Here is a 27,963-nt window from a genome sequence, read left to right on the forward strand (position 1 = left end):
GATTACTGGACAAACCAGCTCCAATCTAAGCCATTGACTGAGTGTTACATTTTTCTGTAGAGACAATACCTCATACTGTGTTGGCATTGGTAAGACAACACCCCTCAGCACCACAAATTGTACCACTACCAACTCATCAGTTGCACTGTGTGCTCTGTGCCAAAGTAATGTATCTGAAATGAAGGCATAGAAGCCAAATTCCAAATAAACTGACCTGGTGCAGACCAGGGATATGTACTGCTCCCAAACACCAGAGGCTTTAAGAAAACCTGGACTCAGGAGGCTGCCAGGGAAACCATCTGTGTGCTCTGACTGCATAAGCTCCATCAGCTGTGTTGTCACCCTTATCACTGCACCTCCATCTTAGCTTCAATATGTGAAAACTCACTGAAAGCAGAAACAAACAGTGGATCTTTTCTCTCCTGTACAAAACGAAAAGCCAGAAAATTAAACAGGAAAACCAATTCCTTCAAATGTGCTAGCATTTACTTTATGGAAGTTATGAAAATGGAAGCAAATGTACAAACTATGAGAAAATACCAGCTACAATTTTAATAAGCACTACCACATTTTAAAGACAACAGACTGGAATTATAATCATATATATTTAACAACAAATAATAGGCAATATTGGTGCCTGTGCCACTAACACAATCTAATGATGTAATAATACATTAAAAATAATTTTTAAAATCAAATTTGTGAATAGCAGAAACAACTGATTACACTACTGTATGTAACTCCCCATAAAACTTAAACAGCGTTTAACTTTGTGCTAATTTGATTCTTTCCTATTTCTTGCAGTGCCTTGTTATTGAAGCAGTTGTCAGTTTTCAATTTTGAAAGTGCACCATTTATTCAGCATATTTTTGGGGGTTTTACTTTGTTTTGTTTTTTGTACCATCAAATATATCTTAAACAGATGTTTTATAATCTACAGAGATAAATTTAATAAACTATTTGGGGATTTCCTGCCTGTCCTTGTATTTTGAATTCAGGTGTAGCTGGCCAGTCATGGGTTAGACTTTACCCTCATAAATAAATCTCAAAATATTATTTGTGTCAACAATTCCTGATCCAGCATAAGACGAACTACCACTTTTAGATGGGACCTGTGAACTAGTCAGCCTTGTGAAGCGAAATGAATTGTGGGAAATGCGAACCTATATTTTCAGGGTCGTCTTGTGTTGCCGCTGCTTTAACGTAAAATGCTGTCGTGTCACCCATTTCTATTCAGTTCGTCACACCGTGTCCACTCTGCCTGGCCGAAGTCAACTATCTATTCCGCTTGTAAAGGCTATTTCTCGGTTTGTTTAAGTGGAGCAACCCTCCCACCTACTGGACGACTCCCGCAACAACCTCACGACCGCGTGTGTCGTAAAACCTCGTCACGGGTCGTGTCGGTAATACCCGGAAAACCCAGTGTGAACGGGGACATTAACGATGAACGGGGCTCTGGGCTTCAGAAACTGCGGCTCTGTGCTGATAACAGGAGCCAACCGTGGGCTCGGGCTGCAGATGGTCGAAACGCTGGCGAGTGGAGCTTTTTCTCCGGGCAAGATTATCGCCACAGCCAGAAACCCCGCGGCCGCGCAGGTAACGTTGGGTCTAAACTAAACCTACGGACAGACAGTTTCTCCTGAAGTGAACCGTCTTGTAGCTGCACCGCCTGTAGTGATTGAAACTCGTTGGTTTAGAGGAACAAGGTGCAGGGTGCAGCAGCAGCACCAGACCATAGCGGACTGTCACCGTTGTTCATTGTTACTCCACATTTATGAAGCAACATTGACACACACTGTGTGTTTTTGACTTACAGAAACTTCAGGAACTGGCGCAGAAGTATCCCAACATCCACATAACCACTTTGGGTAAGATAGAGCAGCGATCGGTGTGTTTGTAGACTAATAAGGGTCACACAGGCCTGTATGTTAGTGATGTGAGGTAATTATGTTTGTCTGGTTATTTGATGGTCATAATTATCCATCATTGATGTCATTCAGGTATATAAGATGTAATCAGCTACAAACAAAACTTATTATATTTACACTGTGAGGTTTACTATGTTTATATTAGTTTGATTCAGGCTTAGCCATTACCAACAGTACACAGCCTGTGTAGTGTTAAGATACTTCCAATTAGTCTGGAAGCATTGCTTGCTTCATTTGTTTATTTTCTCTATATTTTAGTGATTTGCATGTTGATGTGTTTCTCTTCCAGATGTAGTGAGCCAGGAGAGCATAGACAAGGCTGTGGAGGCCGTGGCCCAGTTGGTAAAAGAAGATGGTCTCAACTGCTTGATCAACAATGCAGGGGTCAATGTGTTGGCAGACTTTCATAATGTGACCCCAGACATGATGATTGAAAACTACCACACCAACACTGTGGCTCCTGTCATGATCACCAAGGTAAGTCTTGTAATTAATTTTGTTCTTCTTGTTGACGTCCATCCATCCATTATCTATTCCTGCTTATTCCCTAACCAGGCTCACAGGGATCTGCTGGAGCCTATCCCAGGTCTCTTTGGGTGAAAGGCAGGGGTACACCCTGGACAGGTCACCAATTGTTGACTTGTCTGTAGTGGATAAACTAGACACAAAAAGTCAGTTCTTATTTCATTGGATAGTGAAATCCATAAGAAAATATACAACACTTCTAGTTCTTCAGAAATACAACCCAGGAGTGCTTCATTTTCTGAATGCTGCTAATTAAGTAGAGGGATGACCTGGATTGACAGATGTAAAAAGAGCCCAGTAACCCAGGGCAGACTGCATTTCATAAATATTAATTAAAAGTGTGCTCTCACTTTGCCTCTGTGTACAGCGGGGACTACAGAGCAGCACCCTAAGCTGGTAGAAATTCAGGCGCTGATCAAGGACATGACAGCAGGGCAGATGCTTGCTTGACACAAAGTTTGTTCCAACAAAGGACAGTGTCTGTTACTGTAAGGCCACACTGCACCAGAGATCTCTTCTATGATAATTAAGGACTTTATTTAAATTTTGTCCTTGCATGCTTCATTAAGTAAATAATTAGTTGAGTTTGTTATGAAAATAATTGTTGTATGCTTTAATCACATTCACATGTGGACAAAATTGTTGGTATCCTTCCATTGAAAAAGAAAAACCCACAATAGTCATTGAAAAAACTTGAAACTGACAAAAGTAATAATAAATAAAAATGTACTAAATATTAACTAATGAAAATCAGACATTGCTTTTGAATTGTGGTTCAACAGAAGCATGTAAAAAAAAAAACAAACTAATGAAACTGATCTGGACAAAAATAATGGTACCTCTAGAAAGGATTGAAAAGAATTTGACCACAGGGACATGTTAAACTCAAGTGTGTCCTGTAATCAGCATCACAGGTGTCTTCAAACTTGTGATCAGTCAGTCTGCCTATTTAAAGGGTGAAAAGTAGTCACTGTGCTGTTTGGTATCATGGTATGTACCACACTGAACATGGGTCACAGAAAGCTAAGGAGAGACTTGTCTCAGGACATTAGAAAGAAAATTATAGACAAGCATGTTAAAAGTAAAAGCTATAAGACCACCTCCAAGTAGTTTGATGTTCCTGTGACTACAGTTGCACATATTATTCAGAAGTTTAAGGCCCACAAGATTGTAGCCAACCTCCCTGGATATGGCTGCAAGAGGAAAATTGCTGACAAATTGAAGAGACGGATAATATGAATGGTAACCAAATAGCTCAGAACAACTTCCAAAGAGGTTAAAGGTGAACTCCAAGGTCAAGGTACATCAGTCTCGGATTGCACCATCCGTTTCTGTTTGAGCCAAGGCTGGCTTAATGGAAGATGACTGAGGAGGACTCCACTGTTGAAATCAAATAATAAAAAAGTGAGACTGGAATTTGCCAAAATGCATATTGACAAGCCACACAACTTCTGGGAGAATGTCCTTTGGACAGATGAGACAAAACTGGAGCTTTTTGGCAAGTTACATCAGCTCTATGTTTACAGACACAAAAATGAAGCATACAAAGAAAAGAACAATGTACCTACTGTGAAACATGGAGGAGGCTCGGTTATGTTCTGGGGCCGCTTTGCTGTGTCTGGCACAGGGTGTCTGGAATCTGAGCAGGGTACAATGAAGTCTCAAAACTATGAAGGCATTCTGGAGGGAAATACTGCCCAGCGTCAGGAACTTGGTCTCAGTCACAGGTCATGGGTCCTCCAACAGGATAATGGCCCAAAACACACAGATAAAAACACCCAAGAATTGCTAAGAACAAAACACAGGACTATTCTGAAGTGACCTTCTATGAGCCCTGATCTAAATCTGATTGACTATCTGTGGAAAGAGCTAAAACATGCAGTGTGGACAAGGCACCCCTTAAACCTGAGACAGCTGGAGCAGTTTGCTCACGAGGACTCGACCGAAGTACCTGTCAACAGGTGCAGACGTCTTATTGAGAGTTACAGAAATTGCTTAATTGAAGTGATTGCCTCAAACGATTGTACAACAAAATATTAAGTTAAAGGTTCTGTCATTTTTGTCCAGGCCAGTTTTATTAGTTTTTTTTCTTTTTTCTTTTTTTTTTTAATGCTTCTGTTGAACCACAATTCCAACACAATGTCTAATTTTCATTAGTTAATTTTTATTTATTACTTTTGTCAATTTCAAGTTTTTTAAGTGACCATTGTGGGTTTTTCTTTCTTTAATGGAATTTTGTCCATGTGTGTATGTCCAGTTTAGGTCTTCAGTATAAAATCATAACAAAATGTTTTAAAAAGATTATCCCCATGTGTGTTTTAGCATTTGTATTAACATGCATATGCTTAAAGACACCCACTGTTTTATAATTCATTCTTAAATAATGAAATCATTGTAATAAGGCATCTGCATTAAAACTCTTTTCCTTTCGGCTGCTCCCTTCAGGGGTCGCCACAGCGAATCATCTGCCTCCATTTAACCCTATCCTCTGTATCCTCCTCACCCACACCAACTATCCTCATGTCCTCCTTCACTACATCCAAGAACCTCCTCTTTGGTCTTCCTCTAGGCCTCCTTCCTGGCAGCTCTAACCTCAGCATCCTTTTACTAATGTATTCACTGTCCCTCCTCTGAACATGTCCAAACCATCTCAATCTGGCTTGTCTGGCTTTTTCTCCAAAACATCTAACATGAGCTGTCCCTCTGATGTCCTCATTCCTGATCCTATCCATCCTCTCCTATCCCTCCCAGAGAGAACCTCAACATCTTCAGCTCTGCTACCTCCAGCTCTGCCTCCTGTCTGACACTTTCCTCCACCCGTTCCAACCTGTTTGCACACTTCTCTTCTTTTCCACACTCTCAATTTCTCTGGGCTGTTTACCCTAGGTACTTAAAATCCTACACCTTCTTCACCTCTACTCCCTGTAACCTCACCGTTCTACTTGAGTCGCTCTCATTTACACACAAGTACTCTGTCTTACTGCGGCTAACCTAATCTGCATTAAAACTCTGAACATGAGGAAAGTCTGCCAGCAGAGGGCAACACTAACATTAGAAATACACAGTCAACTGAAATGCTTCAGACTTTGTCCAAACATCAAGATTAAATAAGACAATTAAGATGTTTTTGTCTGCTTGTCCTTTTCTGTTACCAGCACAGTGTTTGTGGTTTCATTTTTATTATTAAATCATAAGATAAAACTATAATAATAACTGCACCCCATGATAATTATTTGAAAACTGACACATTCTTAGAGCTCTTGTTGGTTCTACTCAATCATTTAACAAGAGACACGTTGCATCTTTTCAGGCTGGGATCAGCTCGTGGCTGCAAGAAGACGTCTCTTCTTGGGTTTGTGGCTGCAGCCCCGAGCTTCACACAGACTTCTTTATTTATAGCAAACAAGGTTACACAATAGTTGCACAGAAGACCTTTAACATATATCACGTTCGCTTTAGAAACAAGGAAACTGGCTTTTGTCCCTATAGATTCATGAAGTTCAACCAGGGGGCACTTGGTGTCACAAGTTCCTTGACCCAGAGCGGGTCTGTTTCACTTCCTAAACGCATACATTCTTACAACATATGCACAACTGACATGTGTTGAGCGGTCAACATTCAAAGCAGTCAAAAGTTCAATGTCTCAACAAGATCACATGTACATTTACTTATAGCAGTGAATAAATTCTATGATAAACAATTTAGACTTTTGATCCTAACAGCTCTGATGTAAAATTTCTGCTTTACTTTTAATGTGCTGATTATGGTTACTGAAAAATTTTAAGGTTGATTTAGGTCTCAACTGCAATGTGCTTTTTTCTGCCCCTGTCAGGCCTTCCTGCCTCTTTTAAAACAAGCTGCATCCAGGGGAGGAGCAGGTGGCTCAGCTACAATGGGCATCCACAGGGCAGCGGTTATCAACATATCCTCTATGCTGGGCTCTGTGGCACTCAGCTGGGATGATGGCGATGATTTCAAATGGTACCCCTACAGGGCATCCAAGGTATCGTTACCCTGGGATAAAAACTGGCTTGATGGGTTCAGGCGGGTAATCAGGGTAGATCTTTGAGGCGTGTAACGTGGGTTAACTACTTTAAATTGCTACAGAAAGGGGTCTCAGATTTGTTTGAATGGGTTGGGCAATGCATGTGTGAATTAATCAATGAAGTCATAACTTCTTATGCAACAGTGGAAGGGTTTTGGAAAAATGTGAGGGAAAATATCATCTAAACCTTTCAGAGTCCATGGTGATCAGCTGTTAGGTTAAACTGTACTGTAGTGGGTTGGGCTTTGCATTACGCTGCGAGGTAAATTGTTTTTACTTGTTTTCTCAGAGTGCCCTCAACATGATGAGTCGCTGTATGGCTGCAGACCTAAAGCCTGATGGAATTCTTTGTATGGCTATACACCCTGGCTGGGTCCGCACCGACATGGGGGGGTCAGAGGTGAGGAAAGGCCTAGTCTGACTAACTCTGCCACAATCGTTCAAAAAAGTGCAAGCTGTGATTAAAGCACATAAGGACTTGGTGTGGTGGTGGTGATGGGATGAAGGAGAGGTAGGACCCAGGTGCAGGACACAAACGGGTTTTTGTTTCCTGGATCTCGAACACGAACAAAATACAGGGATTTCTCCGCCACTCGGCATGCAGGCAGGCAAAACAGAAAGAACCGTTCCTCACATACATCACATACGTTACGTTATGTTATCAATGCTCCGACAAAGAACGAAGCAATACCGGGGACATATATAGACAGAACTCAGGACTAAAACACAGATGAACGTAATCAAATGTAACGTAACCAAAATACGAGACTAAAAACCAGAACTCAGAATACATATCCTAACACTGAGGGGGAAAAGCCTTCAAGTTTTTGTTTTTTTTTTTTAAATTCTAATTTCTCACAATTTCTTAACATATCTGACTAGGTTATTGTCTTGTTTTTCTCCATCTCCTTTCAGGCTGATCTGAGTACAGAGGAGAGCATCACTGCCACCTTGTCTGTCATTGGTGGACTTACCGAAAAGGATCATGGGTCTTTTCTCAGCTATACAGGGGAGGTGCTGCCCTGGTGATCCTGATCATCACAGTAATCAGCAGGATGATTATGAGCCCTGTCAACTTACCCTAAGTGCTATGTAATCAATCAATTGGACCTCATTCCTGTCTCTGTCTGCCAGAGAAAATCTTTAATATTTCACCTAGTTATACCTTAACATAGGAGAGCAATATTAAAAAGATTAATCTCAGGAGGTTCAAAGAACAAAACCTAATGTAAATCCATTGTTACTGATTTTTCTTCTGTATTGTCCATGTTTGTGTGATTAGTTGACATTGCTAGTGTGATTACTCTAGATGATTTATTTTAGATGCTCTTACTGTGGAGCTGTGGCTTCAGCATCATTGTTATAAAACAGTAATAAAAGGTGAAATGTCAATGAGCATCCAGGCAGGGTGACATGACATTTCCCATGCATGTGTACATTTTCCCCAGTCCTACTAAGTAATAGGAGATTGACCTGCAAGATAGTGACAAGGGTGAAAAACTCAGACAAATGGCATTTGAAGTCATGATTGTTTTTGGGACATTTCAACTGGTAGAGTAAAGTGTGTGTTATAAATTTACAGCAACTGTACAGTCCCTATAGAAAGTATTCACTCCCATGGATGTTTTACCCTTTTATCATGATCAATATGATTTGGCTTTTTTGACAAAAAAAAAAAGTGAAAAAACCTTTCTACAAAGTCATGTCAATTTGATAAAAATATGTAAATTGAAATAAGTCCATAAATATTAACCACTTCCACTAACCTTTTCTTGATGGATTTAACTGAACTCTGGGGGATGTTCAGTGCCTTTTTTGGGATCCATCCCATGACTTATACTTTTCAATAATCTTTTCACTCACTTGCTTTAACTGTTCTTTAGTTTTCTCTCTAAGGGCCAGTAGCCAGGAATACTGATTAATCAGTGACTGGACCTTCTAAACACAAGTGTCTTTATACTACAATCACTTAAACACATTCACTGCACTCTGGTGATCCCCATTTCACTAATTGTGAGATTACTAGGACCAGCTGGCTGGACTTCTATTGAATTAGGTCAGTTGCTTTAAAGGAGCTTATTTTTATGCAATTATTTATTTCACATTACATATTTTTATTTAATTGACATTACTTTGTAGAAGCTTGTTTTCACTTTGACATTAAAGAGTGTTTTTGTAAAAAAAAATTTGTCAAAAAAGCCAAATCATATTGACCTTGATTGATTTATAAAATCAAGAAAAGGGTAAAACATACTTTCTATAGGCACCATAGCTGTAGCTATTTAGCCTTTAGTATTACTTACTACAGGTAAATGTGCCTGTGTTTGATGTCACCTCATGGTTTAAGTGGAAACATGAGGTCTGCAGGCTAGTGACATAAATTTCTGAGGTCAGCAGACCTCAAAGCACAGGCATTTACAATGACTCTATTCCACCATGCACCTTAACAGGTCTCAGTCATCCTTTAGTTTTATCTGATTTGTCATAAAGTCTTCTGTGAAAAAGCCTGTTTGCCTGTACTTTTTGTATTTGGCAGTCATCTTGGTGTACTTTGACTGTTTCCCAGTGTGCCTGGTTCTTTTCTAACCACAGTGTCTTTCAATATGTGTTTCTTTAAATATTCGCGCCCTTGTGATGACATGACAACGAAAACAGGACTGATGTAGTACCTCAGAATTTCATTCATACTAGTTACCCATATTCATATCATATAGAAGTAGCGTTTTAATGGTCGAGAAGTACATACCTATTCAAATGTAGTAGCTACCTACTAGATAGACTGCGCCCGAAATCGCACACAGAAAAGTATTACACTGGTTCCTCGGTAAGCAAATTCACTTCCTGTTACAAGCATGTTATGCTGTGCTTTCTGTACAGCTTGTGTACGGATTAGCTCTAGTCTAACACACCCAAAAACTAACTCTAGTTTTGGGGTGCGTACGAAAAACGAAACTGTATAACTCATCATCAAATCATTAACAGCTACACATTCCTGTACTAGTCAAATCCCTTTCTATTCTGACCCTTCTTGCTATTTCCAGACTTAGCCTGTTAGCCTTCAGTTAGCTCAGCTAGCTAGTAGCATGGCTTTCGCTCTCCTGCTCGGTGTGCCACATTTTTAGTCATTCCTCTACCTCCTTTAGTGATAATGAGCCTTCTTCTTCTCAGTTCGCTTTTCGGAGGGAAGTCAGTGTTGTAGTTTTTTTATGAGCAGTTCGAAAATGCCTCCACATTTCCCTTGACATTTCCCTTCTTCGGTACAGCGATGACAGACTGGCAGATGAAGCAAACGCACTTCGAAAATGATATAGTGGGAAAAAAGTCCACCTCCCACTCTGTATGGAAGTTTTTCACTTCTTACTTTGTCCAGCTCCCCCACTCATTTTTATACCCTGTCTTAAGTTTAAAAGAAATAATTTGGAGGCTATCTCGCTAGCTTGCTACAGTTTTGCAGCACTTGGCGCCGTTGTATGCATGCGCATGCGCGGTGACCCATGCGTCAGAAGGGGTCAGATGTCAGACTTGGCCTGTACGCCAATCAAGTGACAAATTTCATAGTGAGGACATATGATGGACTGACGTCTACTTTGTTAATGCCATGCGATCTACCGGTAGATCGCGATCGACGTATTGGGCACCCCTGGCTTATTTGGTGCATTGCATACTTGCAGTTTAACATGAATTATTAAATTAGTTCACTACCTCGTCCACAACTAGATGATATCTGTTCAGATGTTGAAGCATTGACGAAGTGCTGTTGTGGTTCGCCAGTTCTACTTTATAATACACACATTGCACCATGTTGTCATCTTATTTAAATTTGAAATGATCCCAAACTTTGGACATTTTTGGACGGTTTCCTTCTCTGCCATAGCGCCAACTTTTGATACCGAAATGTGTTGTGCGACAGTGATTATGGTACGTGTGGAACAATGATCCCTAGGCGGAGCAGGTCCGGTAACACAAGTGATGGTGATTAAACGATTCCTCGAGGCAAAGGATTTACTTCGTGGATTTTTTGTGATCGAGTTTCTCGATTTACTCGAGTAATCGTTGCAACCCTAGTGTGGACCAGGGACACTTAGTCTAAAACGCCTCTCTGCAGTTTCCTTAGTGATCACCAAATTGACTTACTCTGTGATATTTCAGTTTTTCTTTTTTAATAAATTTGCAAAAATTTCTACATTTTTTTTTCTGTCAAGATGGGGTGCTGAGTGTACATAAATGAGAAATAAAATGAACTTTTTGAATTTTGGCAAATGGCTGCAATGACACAAAGAGTGAAAACATTTAAAGGGGCCTGAATACTTTCCGTACCCACTGTATCTATCTCATGTACCAACACAGTGGAGGGCAGCTACCTCAATCCCACTCCCTACCAAATTGATCATAATGTTGACAGTGCTGTAGCCTCACTGCGTGAACGCTTGATACTGTGGCCCCTCTGAAAAAGAAGTTAGTGAATCAGAGGAGATTAGCTCCATGGTATAGTTTACATATTCCTACCTTAAAGCAGGCATCGCAAAGCTTGAAAAGGAAATGGGGTTTGACAAATTTAGAAGAATTTTACCTAGCCTGGAAAAAACAGTGTAATAATATATAAAAAAAGCTCTCTGTAAAGCCAGAACTGTATTTTATTAATCCCTAATATAGGAAAATAAGAACAATCCCAGGCTGACAAAAAGTCACAGCACAATCGAGTACTGTGTTCCCTTGGGGGGGGGGGGCAACTGGCCTGGGGCACCATGTAGTTGCGTGTCTTACCTGCTGGCAGCTGCATGTAGTGCCTCACAGAAAGCCCTTCTATTTACTGTCAGTGATTGTATGTTTGACCCTACTGGTTTGAAGCCTCATCTCGTTCTGGGTCGGACTCTGGCTCAATTTTTATTGATTGTATCATTGTACACCCCCCGAAACGCAAGAGAGCTGGGCTGTGGAAGAAGATCCTTGTCGACTTTTCATACAAGTTTCACAAAAGTTTTCTTCATGTTAAAAATGACTATTTTTACTGGCAGAAGTTTTTAGTAAAATGTAATAGCTGAAGAGTATAAGAAAGGAAACTATAAAACACTATGATAATAGCGTCAAAGTTATTAAAAAATATAAAATATAAAAATATAAAATTATTTACTAGAAATGAACTAGATAATGTTCCAATTAGTCCCAAACCTTCTTCTCCAGGGAGAGTTGGTTATGTTATTATCATAACACTATGATAATAAAATGCACTAATGGTTAGATCTTAATTGTGTCAAATACAATGTGGAACAAAGGGGAAATTCCAGGGGCGGGGAGTAAGACGAAGAAGATGGACAAGAAGAACCAGAAGAACCAGAAGAGCCGCGTGTGTCGTAAAGCAACGTCGGGTATAAAACCTCAGCCACCGAGTGGCAGCTGAGTCCAGTGTGAACGGGGACATTAACGATGAACGGGGCTCTGGGCTTCAGAAACTGCGGCTCTGTGCTGATAACAGGAGCCAGCCGTGGGCTCGGGCTGCAGATGGTCGAAACGCTGGCGAGTGGAGCTTTTTCTCCGGGCAAGATTATCGCCACAGCCAGAAACCCCGCGGCCGCGCAGGTAACGTTGGGTCTAAACTAAACCTACGGACAGACAGTTTCTCCTGAAGTGAACCGTCTTGTAGCTGCACCGCCTGTAGTGATTGAAACTCGTTGGTTTAGAACAGGGGTATTCAACTAAAATTTAAAGAGGTCCAGTTAGAGATTTCTTGAAGCAAAGGTCCGGAAGACCATAATGTCTAACTAGTTAGTGTGATATGTATTTAAGTAGCCCAGTAGTTTTATCAACATCTGCATGTAATCAATACCTGACTGTCAAATCAAATGAATTCAGTACAATTCAAAAACTTTCTGACAATATTTATTGTCCTGTAACACACAACTGAACATATCTGTATGGCTGTAGATATGTATAATGTTCTCTCATTAACTAAGTTCTCTCTCTTTCTCCGTCTCACTTTACAGTTTCTCTCCCTTTGTTTTCTACATGTATCGCTCTTTCTTTTTCTTTGTACTGTCTTTTCATGCAGTGTTGCCAACTCGTCAGTAAGGAAAGTAGCTATTGGCTGTCCTAGAAGTCGCTAGAAGTCGCTGAATGACGTCATGGCGTAATTTGCATAATGTCCATGGCACATGCTGTAATTGTGATGGACGCTTTTGCCAACTTCAGAAATGGAAAGTAAGAGACAATTGTGATTCTTTATAAGAAATAAGGGACAGAATAAGGGACACTCAAAATATTTGTACTGTGCCATATAATGTAGCATGACGGCCTGCAGTTAATAAGTTCTCAGAAATAAATACATTTGCCTTGCTGTAAATGACTGAGGCTGTTTGAGTCAAATGCAGTGATTTATTTTAGACAAAGAACATTTTACTTTTTTATTTTATTTTTTTATTATGCCATGCATCAGTACAGATCACGCACATACATGATCGCACGCGCGATTCATTTGCAGTCGGGACGCGGAGGCGTGAACACTTCCTGCTGTGACTGCAGCTGGGGGGGAGGGACTGCTGCGAGAGGACTGGGCCGCCTGTGAAGGCTTTGGGACGGGGGAGGGGCCCGCGGCTGCAGCTGATTTGCCGTCTTATTGCGGCAAATTGAGAAGTGTAAGAACGGTGCAGTACAGACACATCAGAGTCTCCAAAAGTCTCCAGTAACACCAGAAAAAGTCGCCAGATTTGTCGCTAGTCGCTTTTTTTAAAAAATGTGTCCCTGGAAGGGTCTGAATACTCGCTAAATATAGCGACAAAGTCGCTAAGTTGGCAACACTGTTTTCCTGTGTAACTTGCCTCTAGAGTTGTTTACACTGTAGAGTCGTAATATTTACCGCCTGGGATGCACAGACTTGATTGGCTGAGTGGTATCACGTGGGATGGCTCAACTCGCATGCAATTGGTCTGTGCGTTTCCACTATTGTAAAGTCCGTATGAGGCGGCTTGTGGGTCCGCACCCGAACCGCGGTCCGCCTGTTAGTGACCTATGGTTTAGAGCAGGGGTGTCAAACTCATTTTCACCGAGGGAAACATCAGCATAATGGCTGTCCTCAAGGGGCCAGATGTAACTTATAAATGTAACTAAATGTAACCGAATGTAATGTAAAATAAATATAACTACTCCTTAATGTTAAATAACTGAATTTATTACTTATTCAAGTTACAAGCATAACAGTTGCACAGAAAAAATATGTTTGCTCGTTCCTCTGTTATAACATAAATCCTTTTAATTTGTCAGGTTATGAAACCCAGATAACTCCATCAATCAAGGATCAAACTATCCAAGTGAATAATTAGAAAAATAAAATCAAACATAACTTATGACATTAACTTTGTTCAAACGTCCAACAGCTCCTCAGTGACAGAGAGATCCGACTTCACGCCTCTAATAAAAAATGATAACTGCGCTGTATCCGTGTTATCTGTGCTTTCATCAACAGCTAATGAAAAGCTGTGTAGCTGCGTGTCTCCTCGGCCAGCTGTGTTGCAAGGTTTTCTGCTAGTTCCGTAACTCGGTCCGCGATGGTGTTTATTGATAAACTGACATTGTTAAAAGTCTGTATCTGGTCGGGACACACCTGCTCACAGACCTTCAGCATGCACTGCTTCAAAAACGCTCTCTCTGAAAAAGACTTCGAAGCGTGGGCGATTTCTTCAGCCACAATAAAACTAGCTTTCACTGCCGCATTGTTTTTGGCTGTGGATTTCGTGAACACACTCTGCTGCGACCGCAGTTTGCCTTGGACAAGTTGTTGCTTTTCTTGAAGGCTAGCTTTGGCGTACTTAGCTCCGTGTTTGGTGTCAAAATGCCGGCGGAGATTATACTCTTTGACAACCGACACCGCCTCGTAACACAAAAGACATACCGGTCCTTGAAGCACAAACAAGTATTCGCCTTCCCATCTTTCTTGAAACAGTCTTCTATCTCCATCAACTTTTCTCTTTCTGGACATTTTGGGATCATTATTTAACTCTCAATTCCACTTGTTAGCATTGACGTGGGAACACTGCCGTGTAATGGCGGGGAGCCGTTACCTCGCGGGTATCACAGTCGACAGGCATTGTGGGAAATGTAGTAAATAGGTCAAAGACGCCTTTGACCTATTTTTTTAGACACTCAGACCTTTTATGCTCTCGCGGGCCACATTAAATGACGTGGCGGGCCACATTTGGCCCGCGGGCCTTGGGTTTGACACATGTGGTTTAGAGATACAAGGTGCAGGGTGCAGCAGCAGCACCAGACCATAGTGGACTGTCACCGTTGTTCATTGTTACTCAACATTTATGAAGCAACATTGACACACACTGTGTGTTTTTGACTTACAGAAACTTCAGGAAGTGGCGCAGAAGTATCCCAACATCCACATAATCACTTTGGGTAAGATAGAGCAGCGATCGGTGTGTTTGTATACTAATAAAGGTCACACAGGCCTGTATGTTAGTGATGTGAGGTAATTATGTTTGTCTGGTTATTTGATGGATGGTCATAATTATCCATCATTGATGTCATTCAGGTATATAAGATGTAATCAGCTACAAACAAAACTTATTATATTTACACTGTGAGGTTTACCATGTTTATATTAGTTTGATTCAGGCTTAGCCATTACCAACAGTACACAGCCTGTGTAGTGTTAAGATACTTCCAATTAGTCTGGAAGCATTGCTTGCTTCATTTGTTTATTTTCTCTATATTTTAGTGATTTGCATGTTGATGTGTTTCTCTTCCAGATGTAGTGAGCCAGGAGAGCATAGACAAGGCTGTGGAGGCCGTGGCCCAGTTGGTAAAAGAAGATGGTCTCAACTGCTTGATCAACAATGCAGGGGTCAATGTGGTGGCAGACTTTCATAATGTGACCCCAGACATGATGATTGAAAACTACCACACCAACACTGTGGCTCCTGTCATGATCACCAAGGTAAGTTTTGTAATTAAATTTGTTCTTCTTGTTGACGTCCATCCATCCATTATCTATTCCTGCTTATTCCTAACCAGGCTCACAGGGATCTGCTGGAGCCTATCCCAGGTCTCTTTGGGTGAAAGGCAGGGCTACACCCTGGACAGGTCACCAATTGTTGACTTGTCTGTAGTGGATAAACTAGACACAAAAAGTCAGTTCTTATTTCATTGGATAGTGAAATCCATAAGAAAATATACAACACTTCTAGTTCTTCAGAAATACAACCCAGGAGTGCTTCATTTTCTGAATGCTGCTAATTAAGTAGAGGGATGACCTGGATTGACAGATGTAACAAGAGCCCAGTAACCCAGGGCAGACTGCATTTCATAAATAGAGGCAAAGTTGATTTCCAAGTTGATTTCACTCCACCTCTAGCCGAAATAGGCTCGTTAGGTGGACTATGCAAATGGGGGGCGAGAGTCATTAGACCCACATTCCTAGGTTGGTTTCACACTTGCCCTGGAAGTCCAGTTGCCCTGACTCAGCTTTACCTGGGCAACTGAGAATCTTCAGATTTGCTGACACATAGTTTGCTCAAACTGAAGGAAAGTGGCTGTAACTGCAAGGTCACACTGCATCACAAAACTTTAACTTTTTTAAAGGATGCATGATTCATCAAGACAATAATTAGTTAAATTTGTTTTAAAAATAATTTTAGTTGTAGCACTAATTCACATTAAATATGTCTAGAAACAGAAGACCAACCATCAAGATTTAAAATGAGACAATTAAGAAAATGTTTATGTCTGTACTTGGACTTGCGCTTTTTTGTGACAATGATAATTATTTAAAAATTGACACATTCTTTCTCTAAACTGCAATGTGCTTTTTTCTGCCCCTGCCAGGCCTTCCTGCCTCTTTTAAAACAAGCTGCATCCAGGGGAGGAGCAGGTGGCTCAGCTACAATGGGCATCCACAGGGCAGCGGTTATCAACATATCCTCTATGCTGGGCTCTGTGGCACTCAGCTTGGAAATGGTCCAGATATTCAAATATTACCCCTACAGGGCATCCAAGGTATCGTTACCCTGGGAAGAAACTTTGGCTTGATGGGTTCAGGCGGGTAATCAGGGTAGATCTTTGAGGCGTGTAATGTGGGTTAACTACTTTAAATTGCTACAGAAAGGGGTCTCAGATTTGTTTGAATGGGTTGGGTAATGCATGTGTGAATTAATCAATGAAGTCATAACTTCTTATGCAACAGTGGAAGGGTTTTGGAAAAATGTGAGGGAAAATATCATCTAAACCTTTCAGAGTCCATGGTGATCAGCTGTTAGGTTAAACTGTACTGTAGTGGGTTGGGCTTTGCATTACGCTGCGAGGTAAATTGTTTTTACTTGTTTTCTCAGAGTGCCCTCAACATGATGAGTCGCTGTATGGCTGCAGACCTAAAGCCTGATGGAATTCTTTGTATGGCTATACACCCTGGCTGGGTCCGCACCGACATGGGGGGGTCAGAGGTGAGGAAAGGCCTAGTCTGACTAACTCTGCCACAATCGTTCAAAAAAGTGCAAGCTGTGATTAAAGCACATAAGGACTTGGTGTGGTGGTGGTGATGGGATGAAGGAGAGGTAGGACCCAGGTGCAGGACACAAACGGGTTTTTGTTTCCTGGATCTCGAACACGAACAAAATACAGGGATTTCTCCGCCACTCGGCATGCAGGCAGGCAAAACAGAAAGAACCGTTCCTCACATACATCACATACGTTACGTTATGTTATCAATGCTCCGACAAAGAACGAAGCAATACCGGGGACATATATAGACAGAACTCAGGACTAAAACACAGATGAACGTAATCAAATGTAACGTAACCAAAATACGAGACTAAAAACCAGAACTCAGAATACATATCCTAACACTGAGGGGGAAAAGCCTTCAAGTTTTTGTTTTTTTTTTTTAAATTCTAATTTCTCACAATTTCTTAACATATCTGACTAGGTTATTGTCTTGTTTTTCTCCATCTCCTTTCAGGCTGATCTGAGTACAGAGGAGAGCATCACTGCCACCTTGTCTGTCATTGGTGGACTTACCGAAAAGGATCATGGGTCTTTTCTCAGCTATACAGGGGAGGTGCTGCCCTGGTGATCCTGATCATCACAGTAATCAGCAGGATGATTATGAGCCCTGTCAACTTACCCTAAGTGCTATGTAATCAATCAATTGGACCTCATTCCTGTCTCTGTCTGCCAGAGAAAATCTTTAATATTTCACCTAGTTATACCTTAACATAGGAGAGCAATATTAAAAAGATTAATCTCAGGAGGTTCAAAGAACAAAACCTAATGTAAATCCATTGTTACTGATTTTTCTTCTGTATTGTCCATGTTTGTGTGATTAGTTGACATTGCTAGTGTGATTACTCTAGATGATTTATTTTAGATGCTCTTACTGTGGAGCTGTGGCTTCAGCATCATTGTTATAAAACAGTAATAAAAGGTGAAATGTCAATGAGCATCCAGGCAGGGTGACATGACATTTCCCATGCATGTGTACATTTTCCCCAGTCCTACTAAGTAATAGGAGATTGACCTGCAAGATAGTGACAAGGGTGAAAAACTCAGACAAATGGCATTTGAAGTCATGATTGTTTTTGGGACATTTCAACTGGTAGAGTAAAGTGTGTGTTATAAATTTACAGCAACTGTACAGTCCCTATAGAAAGTATTCACTCCCATGGATGTTTTACCCTTTTATCATGATCAATATGATTTGGCTTTTTTGACAAAAAAAAAAGTGAAAAAACCTTTCTACAAAGTCATGTCAATTTGATAAAAATATGTAAATTGAAATAAGTCCATAAATATTAACCACTTCCACTAACCTTTTCTTGATGGATTTAACTGAACTCTGGGGGATGTTCAGTGCCTTTTTTGGGATCCATCCCATGACTTATACTTTTCAATAATCTTTTCACTCACTTGCTTTAACTGTTCTTTAGTTTTCTCTCTAAGGGCCAGTAGCCAGGAATACTGATTAATCAGTGACTGGACCTTCTAAACACAAGTGTCTTTATACTACAATCACTTAAACACATTCACTGCACTCTGGTGATCCCCATTTCACTAATTGTGAGATTACTAGGACCAGCTGGCTGGACTTCTATTGAATTAGGTCAGTTGCTTTAAAGGAGCTTATTTTTATGCAATTATTTATTTCACATTACATATTTTTATTTAATTGACATTACTTTGTAGAAGCTTGTTTTCATTTTGACATTAAAGAGTGTTTTTGTAAAAAAAAATTTGTCAAAAAAGCCAAATCATATTGACCTTGATTGATTTATAAAATCAAGAAAAGGGTAAAACATACTTTCTATAGGCACCATAGCTGTAGCTATTTAGCCTTTAGTATTACTTACTACAGGTAAATGTGCCTGTGTTTGATGTCACCTCATGGTTTAAGTGGAAACATGAGGTCTGCAGGCTAGTGACATAAATTTCTGAGGTCAGCAGACCTCAAAGCACAGGCATTTACAATGACTCTATTCCACCATGCACCTTAACAGGTCTCAGTCATCCTTTAGTTTTATCTGATTTGTCATAAAGTCTTCTGTGAAAAAGCCTGTTTGCCTGTACTTTTTGTATTTGGCAGTCATCTTGGTGTACTTTGACTGTTTCCCAGTGTGCCTGGTTCTTTTCTAACCACAGTGTCTTTCAATATGTGTTTCTTTAAATATTCGCGCCCTTGTGATGACATGACAACGAAAACAGGACTGATGTAGTACCTCAGAATTTCATTCATACTAGTTACCCATATTCATATCATATAGAAGTAGCGTTTTAATGGTCGAGAAGTACATACCTATTCAAATGTAGTAGCTACCTACTAGATAGACTGCGCCCGAAATCGCACACAGAAAAGTATTACACTGGTTCCTCGGTAAGCAAATTCACTTCCTGTTACAAGCATGTTATGCTGTGCTTTCTGTACAGCTTGTGTACGGATTAGCTCTAGTCTAACACACCCAAAAACTAACTCTAGTTTTGGGGTGCGTACGAAAAACGAAACTGTATAACTCATCATCAAATCATTAACAGCTACACATTCCTGTACTAGTCAAATCCCTTTCTATTCTGACCCTTCTTGCTATTTCCAGACTTAGCCTGTTAGCCTTCAGTTAGCTCAGCTAGCTAGTAGCATGGCTTTCGCTCTCCTGCTCGGTGTGCCACATTTTTAGTCATTCCTCTACCTCCTTTAGTGATAATGAGCCTTCTTCTTCTCAGTTCGCTTTTCGGAGGGAAGTCAGTGTTGTAGTTTTTTTATGAGCAGTTCGAAAATGCCTCCACATTTCCCTTGACATTTCCCTTCTTCGGTACAGCGATGACAGACTGGCAGATGAAGCAAACGCACTTCGAAAATGATATAGTGGGAAAAAAGTCCACCTCCCACTCTGTATGGAAGTTTTTCACTTCTTACTTTGTCCAGCTCCCCCACTCATTTTTATACCCTGTCTTAAGTTTAAAAGAAATAATTTGGAGGCTATCTCGCTAGCTTGCTACAGTTTTGCAGCACTTGGCGCCGTTGTATGCATGCGCATGCGCGGTGACCCATGCGTCAGAAGGGGTCAGATGTCAGACTTGGCCTGTACGCCAATCAAGTGACAAATTTCATAGTGAGGACATATGATGGACTGACGTCTACTTTGTTAATGCCATGCGATCTACCGGTAGATCGCGATCGACGTATTGGGCACCCCTGGCTTATTTGGTGCATTGCATACTTGCAGTTTAACATGAATTATTAAATTAGTTCACTACCTCGTCCACAACTAGATGATATCTGTTCAGATGTTGAAGCATTGACGAAGTGCTGTTGTGGTTCGCCAGTTCTACTTTATAATACACACATTGCACCATGTTGTCATCTTATTTAAATTTGAAATGATCCCAAACTTTGGACATTTTTGGACGGTTTTCCTTCTCTGCCATAGCGCCAACTTTTGATACCGAAATGTGTTGTGCGACAGTGATTATGGTACGTGTGGAACAATGATCCCTAGGCGGAGCAGGTCCGGTAACACAAGTGATGGTGATTAAACGATTCCTCGAGGCAAGGATTTACTTCGTGGATTTTTTGTGATCGAGTTTCTCGATTTACTCGAGTAATCGTTGCAACCCTAGTGTGGACCAGGGACACTTAGTCTAAAACGCCTCTCTGCAGTTTCCTTAGTGATCACCAAATTGACTTACTCTGTGATATTTCAGTTTTCTTTTTTAATAAATTTGCAAAATTTCTACATTTTTTTTCTGTCAAGATGGGGTGCTGAGTGTACATAAATGAGAAATAAAATGAACTTTTTGAATTTTGGCAAATGGCTGCAATGACACAAAGAGTGAAAACATTTAAAGGGGCCTGAATACTTTCCGTACCCACTGTATCTATCTCATGTACCAACACAGTGGAGGGCAGCTACCTCAATCCCACTCCCTACCAAATTGATCATAATGTTGACAGTGCTGTAGCCTCACTGCGTGAACGCTTGATACTGTGGCCCCTCTGAAAAGAAGTTAGTGAATCAGAGGAGATTAGCTCCATGGTATAGTTTACATATTCCTACCTTAAAGCAGGCATCGCAAAGCTTGAAAAGGAAATGGGGTTTGACAAATTTAGAAGAATTTTACCTAGCCTGGAAAAAACAGTGTAATAATATATAAAAAAAGCTCTCTGTAAAGCCAGAACTGTATTTTATTAATCCCTAATATAGGAAAATAAGAACAATCCCAGGCTGACAAAAAGTCACAGCACAATCGAGTACTGTGTTCCCTTGGGGGGGGGGGCAACTGGCCTGGGGCACCATGTAGTTGCGTGTCTTACCTGCTGCAGCTGCATGTAGTGCCTCACAGAAAGCCCTTCTATTTACTGTCAGTGATTGTATGTTTGACCCTACTGGTTTGAAGCCTCATCTCGTTCTGGGTCGGACTCTGGCTCAATTTTTATTGATTGTATCATTGTACACCCCCCGAAACGCAAGAGAGCTGGGCTGTGGAAGAAGATCCTTGTCGACTTTTCATACAAGTTTCACAAAAGTTTTCTTCATGTTAAAAATGACTATTTTTACTGGCAGAAGTTTTTAGTAAAATGTAATAGCTGAAGAGTATAAGAAAGGAAACTATAAAACACTATGATAATAGCGTCAAAGTTATTAAAAAATATAAAAATATAAAAATATAAAAATATTTACTAGAAATGAACTAGATAATGTTCCAATTAGTCCCAAACTTCTTCTCCAGGGAGAGTTGGTTATGTTATTATCATAACACTATGATAATAAAATGCACTAATGGTTAGATCTTAATTGTGTCAAATACAATGTGGAACAAAGGGGAAATTCCAGGGGCGGGGAGTAAGACGAAGAAGATGGACAAGAAGAACCAGAAGAACCAGAAGAGCCGCGTGTGTCGTAAAGCAACGTCGGGTGGATAAAACCTCAGCCACCGAGTGGCAGCTGAGTCCAGTGTGAACGGGGACATTAACGATGAACGGGGCTCTGGGCTTCAGAAATGCGGCTCTGTGCTGATAACAGGAGCCAGCCGTGGGCTCGGGCTGCAGATGGTCGAAACGCTGGCGAGTGGAGTTTTTCTCCGGGCAAGATTATCGCAAGCCAGAAAACCCCGCGGGGCAGGTAACGTTGGGTCTAAACTAAACCTACGGACAGACAGTTTCTCCTGAAGTGAACCGTCTTGTAGCTGCCCAGCCTGTAGTGATTGAAACTCGTTGGTTTAGAACAGGGTATTCAACTAAAATTTAAAGAGGTCCAGTTAGAGATTTCTTGAAGCAAAGGTCCGGAAGACCATAATGTCTAACTAGTTAGTGTGATATGTATTTAAGTAGCCCAGTAGTTTTAATCAACATCTGAATGTAATCAATACCTGACTGTCAAATAAAATGAATTCAGTAACAATTCAAAAACTTTCTGACAATATTTATTGGTCCTGTAACACACAACTGAAACATATATGGTTAGATATGTATAATGTTCTCTCATTAACTAAGTTCTCTCTCTTTCTCCGTCTCACTTTACAGTTTCTCTTTGTTTTCTACATGTATCGCTCTTTCTTTTTCTTTGTACTGTCTTTTCATGCAGTGTTGCCCCACTCGTCAGTAAGGAAAGTAGCTATTGGCTGTCCTAGAAGTCGCTAGAAGTCGCTGAATGACGTCATGGTAATTTGCATAATGTCCATGGCACATGCTGTAATTGTGATGGACGCTTTTTGCCAACTCAGAAATGGAAAGTAAGAGACAATTGTGATTCTTTATAAGAAATAAGGGACAGAATAAGGGACACTCAAATATTTGTACTGTGCCATATAATGTAGCATGACGGCCTGCAGTTAATAAGTTCTCAGAAATAAATACATTTGCCTTGCTGTAAATGACTGAGGCTGTTTGAGTCAAATGCAGTGATTTATTTTAGACAAAGAACATTTACTTTTTATTTTATTTTTTTTATGCCATGCATCAGTACAGATCACGCACATACATGATCGCACGCGCGATTCATTTGCAGTCGGGACGCGGAGGCGTGAACACTTCCTGCTGTGACTGCAGCTGGGGGGGAGGGACTGCTGCGAGAGGATGGGCCGCCTGTGAAGGCTTTGGGACGGGGGAGGGGCCCGCGGCTGCAGCTGATTTGCCGTCTTATTGCGGCAAATTGAGAAGTGTAAGAACGGTGCAGTACAGACACATCAGAGTCTCCAAAAGTCTCCAGTAACACCAGAAAAAGTCGCCAGATTTGTGCTAGTCGCTTTTTTTAAAAAATGTGTCCCTGGAAGGGTCTGAATACTCGCTAAATATAGCGACAAAGTCGCTAAGTTGGCAACACTGTTTTCCTGTGTAACTTGCCTCTAGAGTTGTTTACACTGTAGAGTCGTAATATTTACCGCCTGGGATGCACAGACTTGATTGGCTGAGTGGTATCACGTGGGATGGCTCAACTCGCATGCAATTGGTCTGTGCGTTTCCACTATTGTAAAGTCCGTATGAGGCGGCTTGTGGGTCCGCACCCGAACCGCGGTCCGCCTGTTAGTGACCTATGGTTTAGAGCAGGGGTGTCAAACTCATTTTCACCGAGGGAAACATCAGCATAATGGCTGTCCTCAAGGGCCAGATGTAACTTATAAATGTAACTAAATGTAACCGAATGTAATGTAAAATAAATATAACTACTCCTTAATGTTAAATAACTGAATTTATCTTATTCAAGTTACAAGCATAACAGTTGCACAGAAAAAATATGTTTGCTCGTTCCTCTGTTATAACATAAATCCTTTTAATTTGTCAGGTTATGAAACCCAGATAACTCCATCAATCAAGGATCAAACTATCCAAGTGAATAAAGAAAAATAAAATCAAACATAAGTTATGACATTAACTTTGTTCAAACGTCCAACAGCTCCTCAGTGACAGAGAGATCCGACTTCACGCCTCTAATAAAAATGATAACTGCGCTGTATCCGTGTTATCTGTGCTTTCATCAACAGCTAATGAAAAGCTGTGTAGCTGCGTGTCTCCTCGGCCAGCTGTGTTGCAAGGTTTTCTGCTAGTTCCGTAACTCGGTCCGCGATGGTGTTTATTGATAAACTGACATTGTTAAAAGTCTGTATCTGGTCGGGACACACCTGCTCACAGACCTTCAGCATGCACTGCTTCAAAAACGCTCTCTCTGAAAAAGACTTCGAAGCGTGGGCGATTTCTTCAGCCACAATAAAACTAGCTTTCACTGCCGCATTGTTTTTGGCTGTGGATTTCGTGAACACACTCTGCTGCGACCGCAGTTTGCCTTGGACAAGTTGTTGCTTTTCTTGAAGGCTAGCTTTGGCGTACTTAGCTCCGTGTTTGGTGTCAAAATGCCGGCGGATTATACTCTTTGACAACCGACACCGCCTCGTAACACAAAAGACATACCGGTCCTTGAAGCACAAACAAGTATTCGCCTTCCCATCTTTCTTGAAACAGTCTTCTATCTCCATCAACTTTTCTCTTTCTGGACATTTTGGGATCATTATTTAACTCTCAATTCCACTTGTTAGCATTGACGTGGAACACTGCCGTGTAATGGCGGGGAGCCGTTACCTCGCGGGTATCACAGTCGACAGGCATTGTGGGAAATGTAGTAAATAGGTCAAAGACGCCTTTGACCTATTTTTTTAGACACTCAGACCTTTTATGCTCTCGCGGGCCACATTAAATGACGTGGCGGGCCACATTTGGCCCGCGGGCCTTGGGTTTGACACATGTGGTTTAGAGATACAAGGTGCAGGGTGCAGCAGCAGCACCAGACCATAGTGGACTGTCACCGTTGTTCATTGTTACTCAACATTTATGAAGCAACATTGACACACACTGTGTGTTTTTGACTTACAGAAACTTCAGGAAGTGGCGCAGAAGTATCCCAACATCCACATAATCACTTTGGGTAAGATAGAGCAGCGATCGGTGTGTTTGTATACTAATAAAGGTCACACAGGCCTGTATGTTAGTGATGTGAGGTAATTATGTTTGTCTGGTTATTTGATGGATGGTCATAATTATCCATCATTGATGTCATTCAGGTATATAAGATGTAATCAGCTACAAACAAAACTTATTATATTTACACTGTGAGGTTTACCATGTTTATATTAGTTTGATTCAGGCTTAGCCATTACCAACAGTACACAGCCTGTGTAGTGTTAAGATACTTCCAATTAGTCTGAAGCATTGCTTGCTTCATTTGTTTATTTTCTCTATATTTAGTGATTTGCATGTTGATGTGTTTCTCTTCCAGATGTAGTGAGCCAGGAGATCATAGACAAGGGCTGTGGAGGCCGTGGCCCAGTTGGTAAAAGAAGATGGTCTCAACTGCTTGTCAACAATGCAGGGGTCAATGTGGTGGCAGGACTTTCATAATGTGACCCCAGACATGATGATTGAAAACTACCACACCAACACTGTGGCTCCTGTCATGATCACAAAGGTAAGTTTTGTAATTAAATTTGTTCTTCTTGTGACGTCCATCCATCCATTATCTATTCCTGCGTATTCCTAACCAGGCTCACAGGGATCTGCTGGAGCCTATCCCAGGTCCTCTTGGGTGAAAGGCAGGGCTACACCTGGACAGGTACACCAATTGTTGACTTGTCTGTAGTGGGATAAACTAGACACAAAAATCAGTTCTATTTCATTTGGATAGTGAAATCCATAAGAAAATATACAACACTTCTAGTTCTCAGAAATACAACCCAGGAGTGCTTCATTTTCTGAATGCTGCTAATTAAGTAGAGGGATGACCTGGATTGACAGATGTAACAAGAGCCCAGTAACCCAGGGCAGGACTGCATTTCATAAATAGAGGCAAAGTTGATTTCCAAGTTGATTCACTCCACCTCTAGCCGAAATAGGCTCGTTAGGTGGACTATGCAAATGGGGGGCCGAGAGTCATTAGACCCAACATTCCTAGGTTGGTTTCACACTTGCCCTGGAAAGTCCAGTTGCCTGACTCAGCTTTTACCTGGGCAACTGAGAATCTTCAGATTTGCTGACACATAGTTTGCTCAAACTGAAGGAAAGTGGCTGTAACGGCAAGGTCACACTGCATCACACAAACTTTAACTTTTTAAAGGATGCATGATTCATCAAGACAATAATTAGTTAAAATTTGTTTTAAAAATAATTTTAGTTGTAGCACTAATTCACATTAAATATGTCTGAGAAACAGAAGACCAACCATCAAGATTTAAATGAGACAATTAAGAAAATGTTTATGTCTGTACTTGGACTTGGCTTTTTTGTGACAATGATAATTATTTAAAAATTGACACATTCTTTCTCTAACCTGCAATGTGCTTTTTTTCTGCCCCTGCCAGGCCTTCCTGCCTCTTTTAAAACAAGCTGCATCCAGGGGAGGAGCAGGTGGCTCAGCTACAATGGGCATCCACAGGGCAGCGGTTATCAACATATCCTCTATGCTGGGCTCTGTGGCACTCAGCTTGGAAATGGTCCAGATATTCAAATATTACCCCTACAGGGCATCCAAGGTATCGTTACCCTGGGAAGAAAACTTTGCTTGATGGGTTCAGGCGGGTAATCAGGGTAGATCTTGAGGCGTGTAATGTGGGTTAACTACTTTAAATTGCTACCGAGAAAGGGGTCTCAGATTTGTTTGAATGGGTTGGTAATGCATGTGTGAATTAATCAATGAAGTCATAAACTTCTTATGCAACAGTGGAAGGGTTTTTGGAAAAATGTGAGTGAAAATAATCATCTAAAAACCTTTCAGAGTCCATGGTGATCAGCTGTTAGGTTAAAACTGTACTGTAGTGGGTTGGGCTTTGCATTACGCTGCGAGGTAAATTGTTTTTACTTGTTTTCTCAGAGTGCCCTCAACATGATGAGTCGCTGTATGGCTGCAGACCTAAGCCTGATGGAATTCTTTGTATGGCTATACACCCTGGCTGGGGTCCGCACCGACATGGGGGGGTCAGAGGTGAGGAAAGGCCTAGTCTGACTAACTCTGCCACAATCGTTCAAAAAAGTGCAAGCTGTGATTAAAGCACATAAGGACTTGGTGTGGTGGTGGTGGTGATGGGATGAAGGAGAGGTAGGACCCAGGTGCAGGACACAAACGGGTTTTTGTTTCCTGGATCTCGAACACGAACAAAATACAGGGATTTCTCCGCACTCGGCATGCAGGCAGGCAAAACAGAAAGAACCGTTCCTCACATACATCACATACGTTACGTTATGTTATCAATGCTCCGACAAAGAACGAAGCAATACCGGGGACATATATAGACAGAACTCAGGGACTAAAACACAGATGAACGTAATCAAATGTAACGTAACCAAAATACGAGACTAAAAACCAGAACTCAGAATACATATCCTAACACTGAGGGGAAAAGCCTTCAAGTTTTTGTTTTTTTTTTTTAAATTCTAATTTCTCACAATTTCTTAACATATCTGACTAGGTTATTGTCTTGTTTTTCTCCATCTCCTTTCAGGCTGATCTGAGTACAGAGGAGAGCATCACTGCCACCTTGTCTGTCATTGGTGGACTTACCGAAAAGGATCATGGGTCTTTTCTCAGCTATACAGGGGAGGTGCTGCCCTGGTGATCCTGATCATCACAGTAATCAGCAGGATGATTATGAGCCCTGTCAACTTACCCTAAGTGCTATGTAATCAATCAATTGGACCTCATTCCTGTCTCTGTCTGCCAGAGAAAATCTTTAATATTTCACCTAGTTATACCTTAACATAGGAGAGCAATATTAAAAAGATTAATCTCAGGAGGTTCAAAGAACAAAACCTAATGTAAATCCATTGTTACTGATTTTTCTTCTGTATTGTCCATGTTTGTGTGATTAGTTGACATTGCTAGTGTGATTACTCTAGATGATTTATTTTAGATGCTCTTACTGTGGAGCTGTGGCTTCAGCATCATTGTTATAAAACAGTAATAAAAGGTGAAATGTCAATGAGCATCCAGGCAGGGTGACATGACA

At 41.0% G+C, this 27,963-nt stretch overlaps 2 protein-coding genes and 1 pseudogene across 2 annotated transcripts; all 3 read left to right on the forward strand.

Annotated features, from left to right (window-relative positions):
* Positions 1-1,237: 1,237 nt before the first annotated feature.
* Positions 1,238-7,924, forward strand: LOC113133486 (C-factor-like). The gene is made up of 6 exons (XM_026312329.1): positions 1,238-1,596; positions 1,817-1,868; positions 2,218-2,405; positions 6,286-6,456; positions 6,788-6,898; positions 7,414-7,924. The coding sequence occupies exons 1-6, from the start codon at positions 1,444-1,446 to the stop codon at positions 7,525-7,527; spliced, it is 789 nt and encodes a 262-aa protein (XP_026168114.1). The 5' UTR covers positions 1,238-1,443; the 3' UTR covers positions 7,528-7,924.
* Positions 7,925-11,810: 3,886 nt separating this feature from the next.
* On the forward strand, positions 11,811-17,960 carry LOC113133555 (C-factor-like). The gene is made up of 6 exons (XM_026312441.1): positions 11,811-12,075; positions 14,841-14,892; positions 15,246-15,433; positions 16,321-16,491; positions 16,824-16,934; positions 17,450-17,960. Exons 1-6 carry the CDS (start codon positions 11,923-11,925, stop codon positions 17,561-17,563), a joined length of 789 nt encoding a protein of 262 aa, XP_026168226.1. The 5' UTR covers positions 11,811-11,922; the 3' UTR covers positions 17,564-17,960.
* Positions 17,961-21,787: 3,827 nt separating this feature from the next.
* Positions 21,788-27,956, forward strand: LOC113132830 (uncharacterized oxidoreductase C663.08c-like; annotated as a pseudogene).
* Positions 27,957-27,963: the final 7 nt, after the last annotated feature.

Source organism: Mastacembelus armatus, chromosome 6, assembly GCF_900324485.2.
Source record: "Mastacembelus armatus chromosome 6, fMasArm1.2, whole genome shotgun sequence".
Classification (NCBI taxonomy): domain Eukaryota; kingdom Metazoa; phylum Chordata; class Actinopteri; order Synbranchiformes; family Mastacembelidae; genus Mastacembelus; species Mastacembelus armatus.

Coding starts and splice junctions, on each gene's coding strand:
- LOC113133486 (XM_026312329.1), top strand. CDS start 1,444: ATGAACGGGGCTCTGGGCTTCAGAAACTGCGGCTCTGTGCTGATAACA. Junction 1,869..2,217: donor CATCCACATAACCACTTTGG/GTAAGATAGAGC, acceptor TTTCTCTTCCAG/ATGTAGTGAGCCAGGAGAGC. Junction 2,406..6,285: donor CTCCTGTCATGATCACCAAG/GTAAGTCTTGTA, acceptor TGCCCCTGTCAG/GCCTTCCTGCCTCTTTTAAA.
- LOC113133555 (XM_026312441.1), top strand. CDS start 11,923: ATGAACGGGGCTCTGGGCTTCAGAAACTGCGGCTCTGTGCTGATAACA. Junction 15,434..16,320: donor CTCCTGTCATGATCACCAAG/GTAAGTTTTGTA, acceptor TGCCCCTGCCAG/GCCTTCCTGCCTCTTTTAAA. Junction 16,492..16,823: donor ACCCCTACAGGGCATCCAAG/GTATCGTTACCC, acceptor TTGTTTTCTCAG/AGTGCCCTCAACATGATGAG.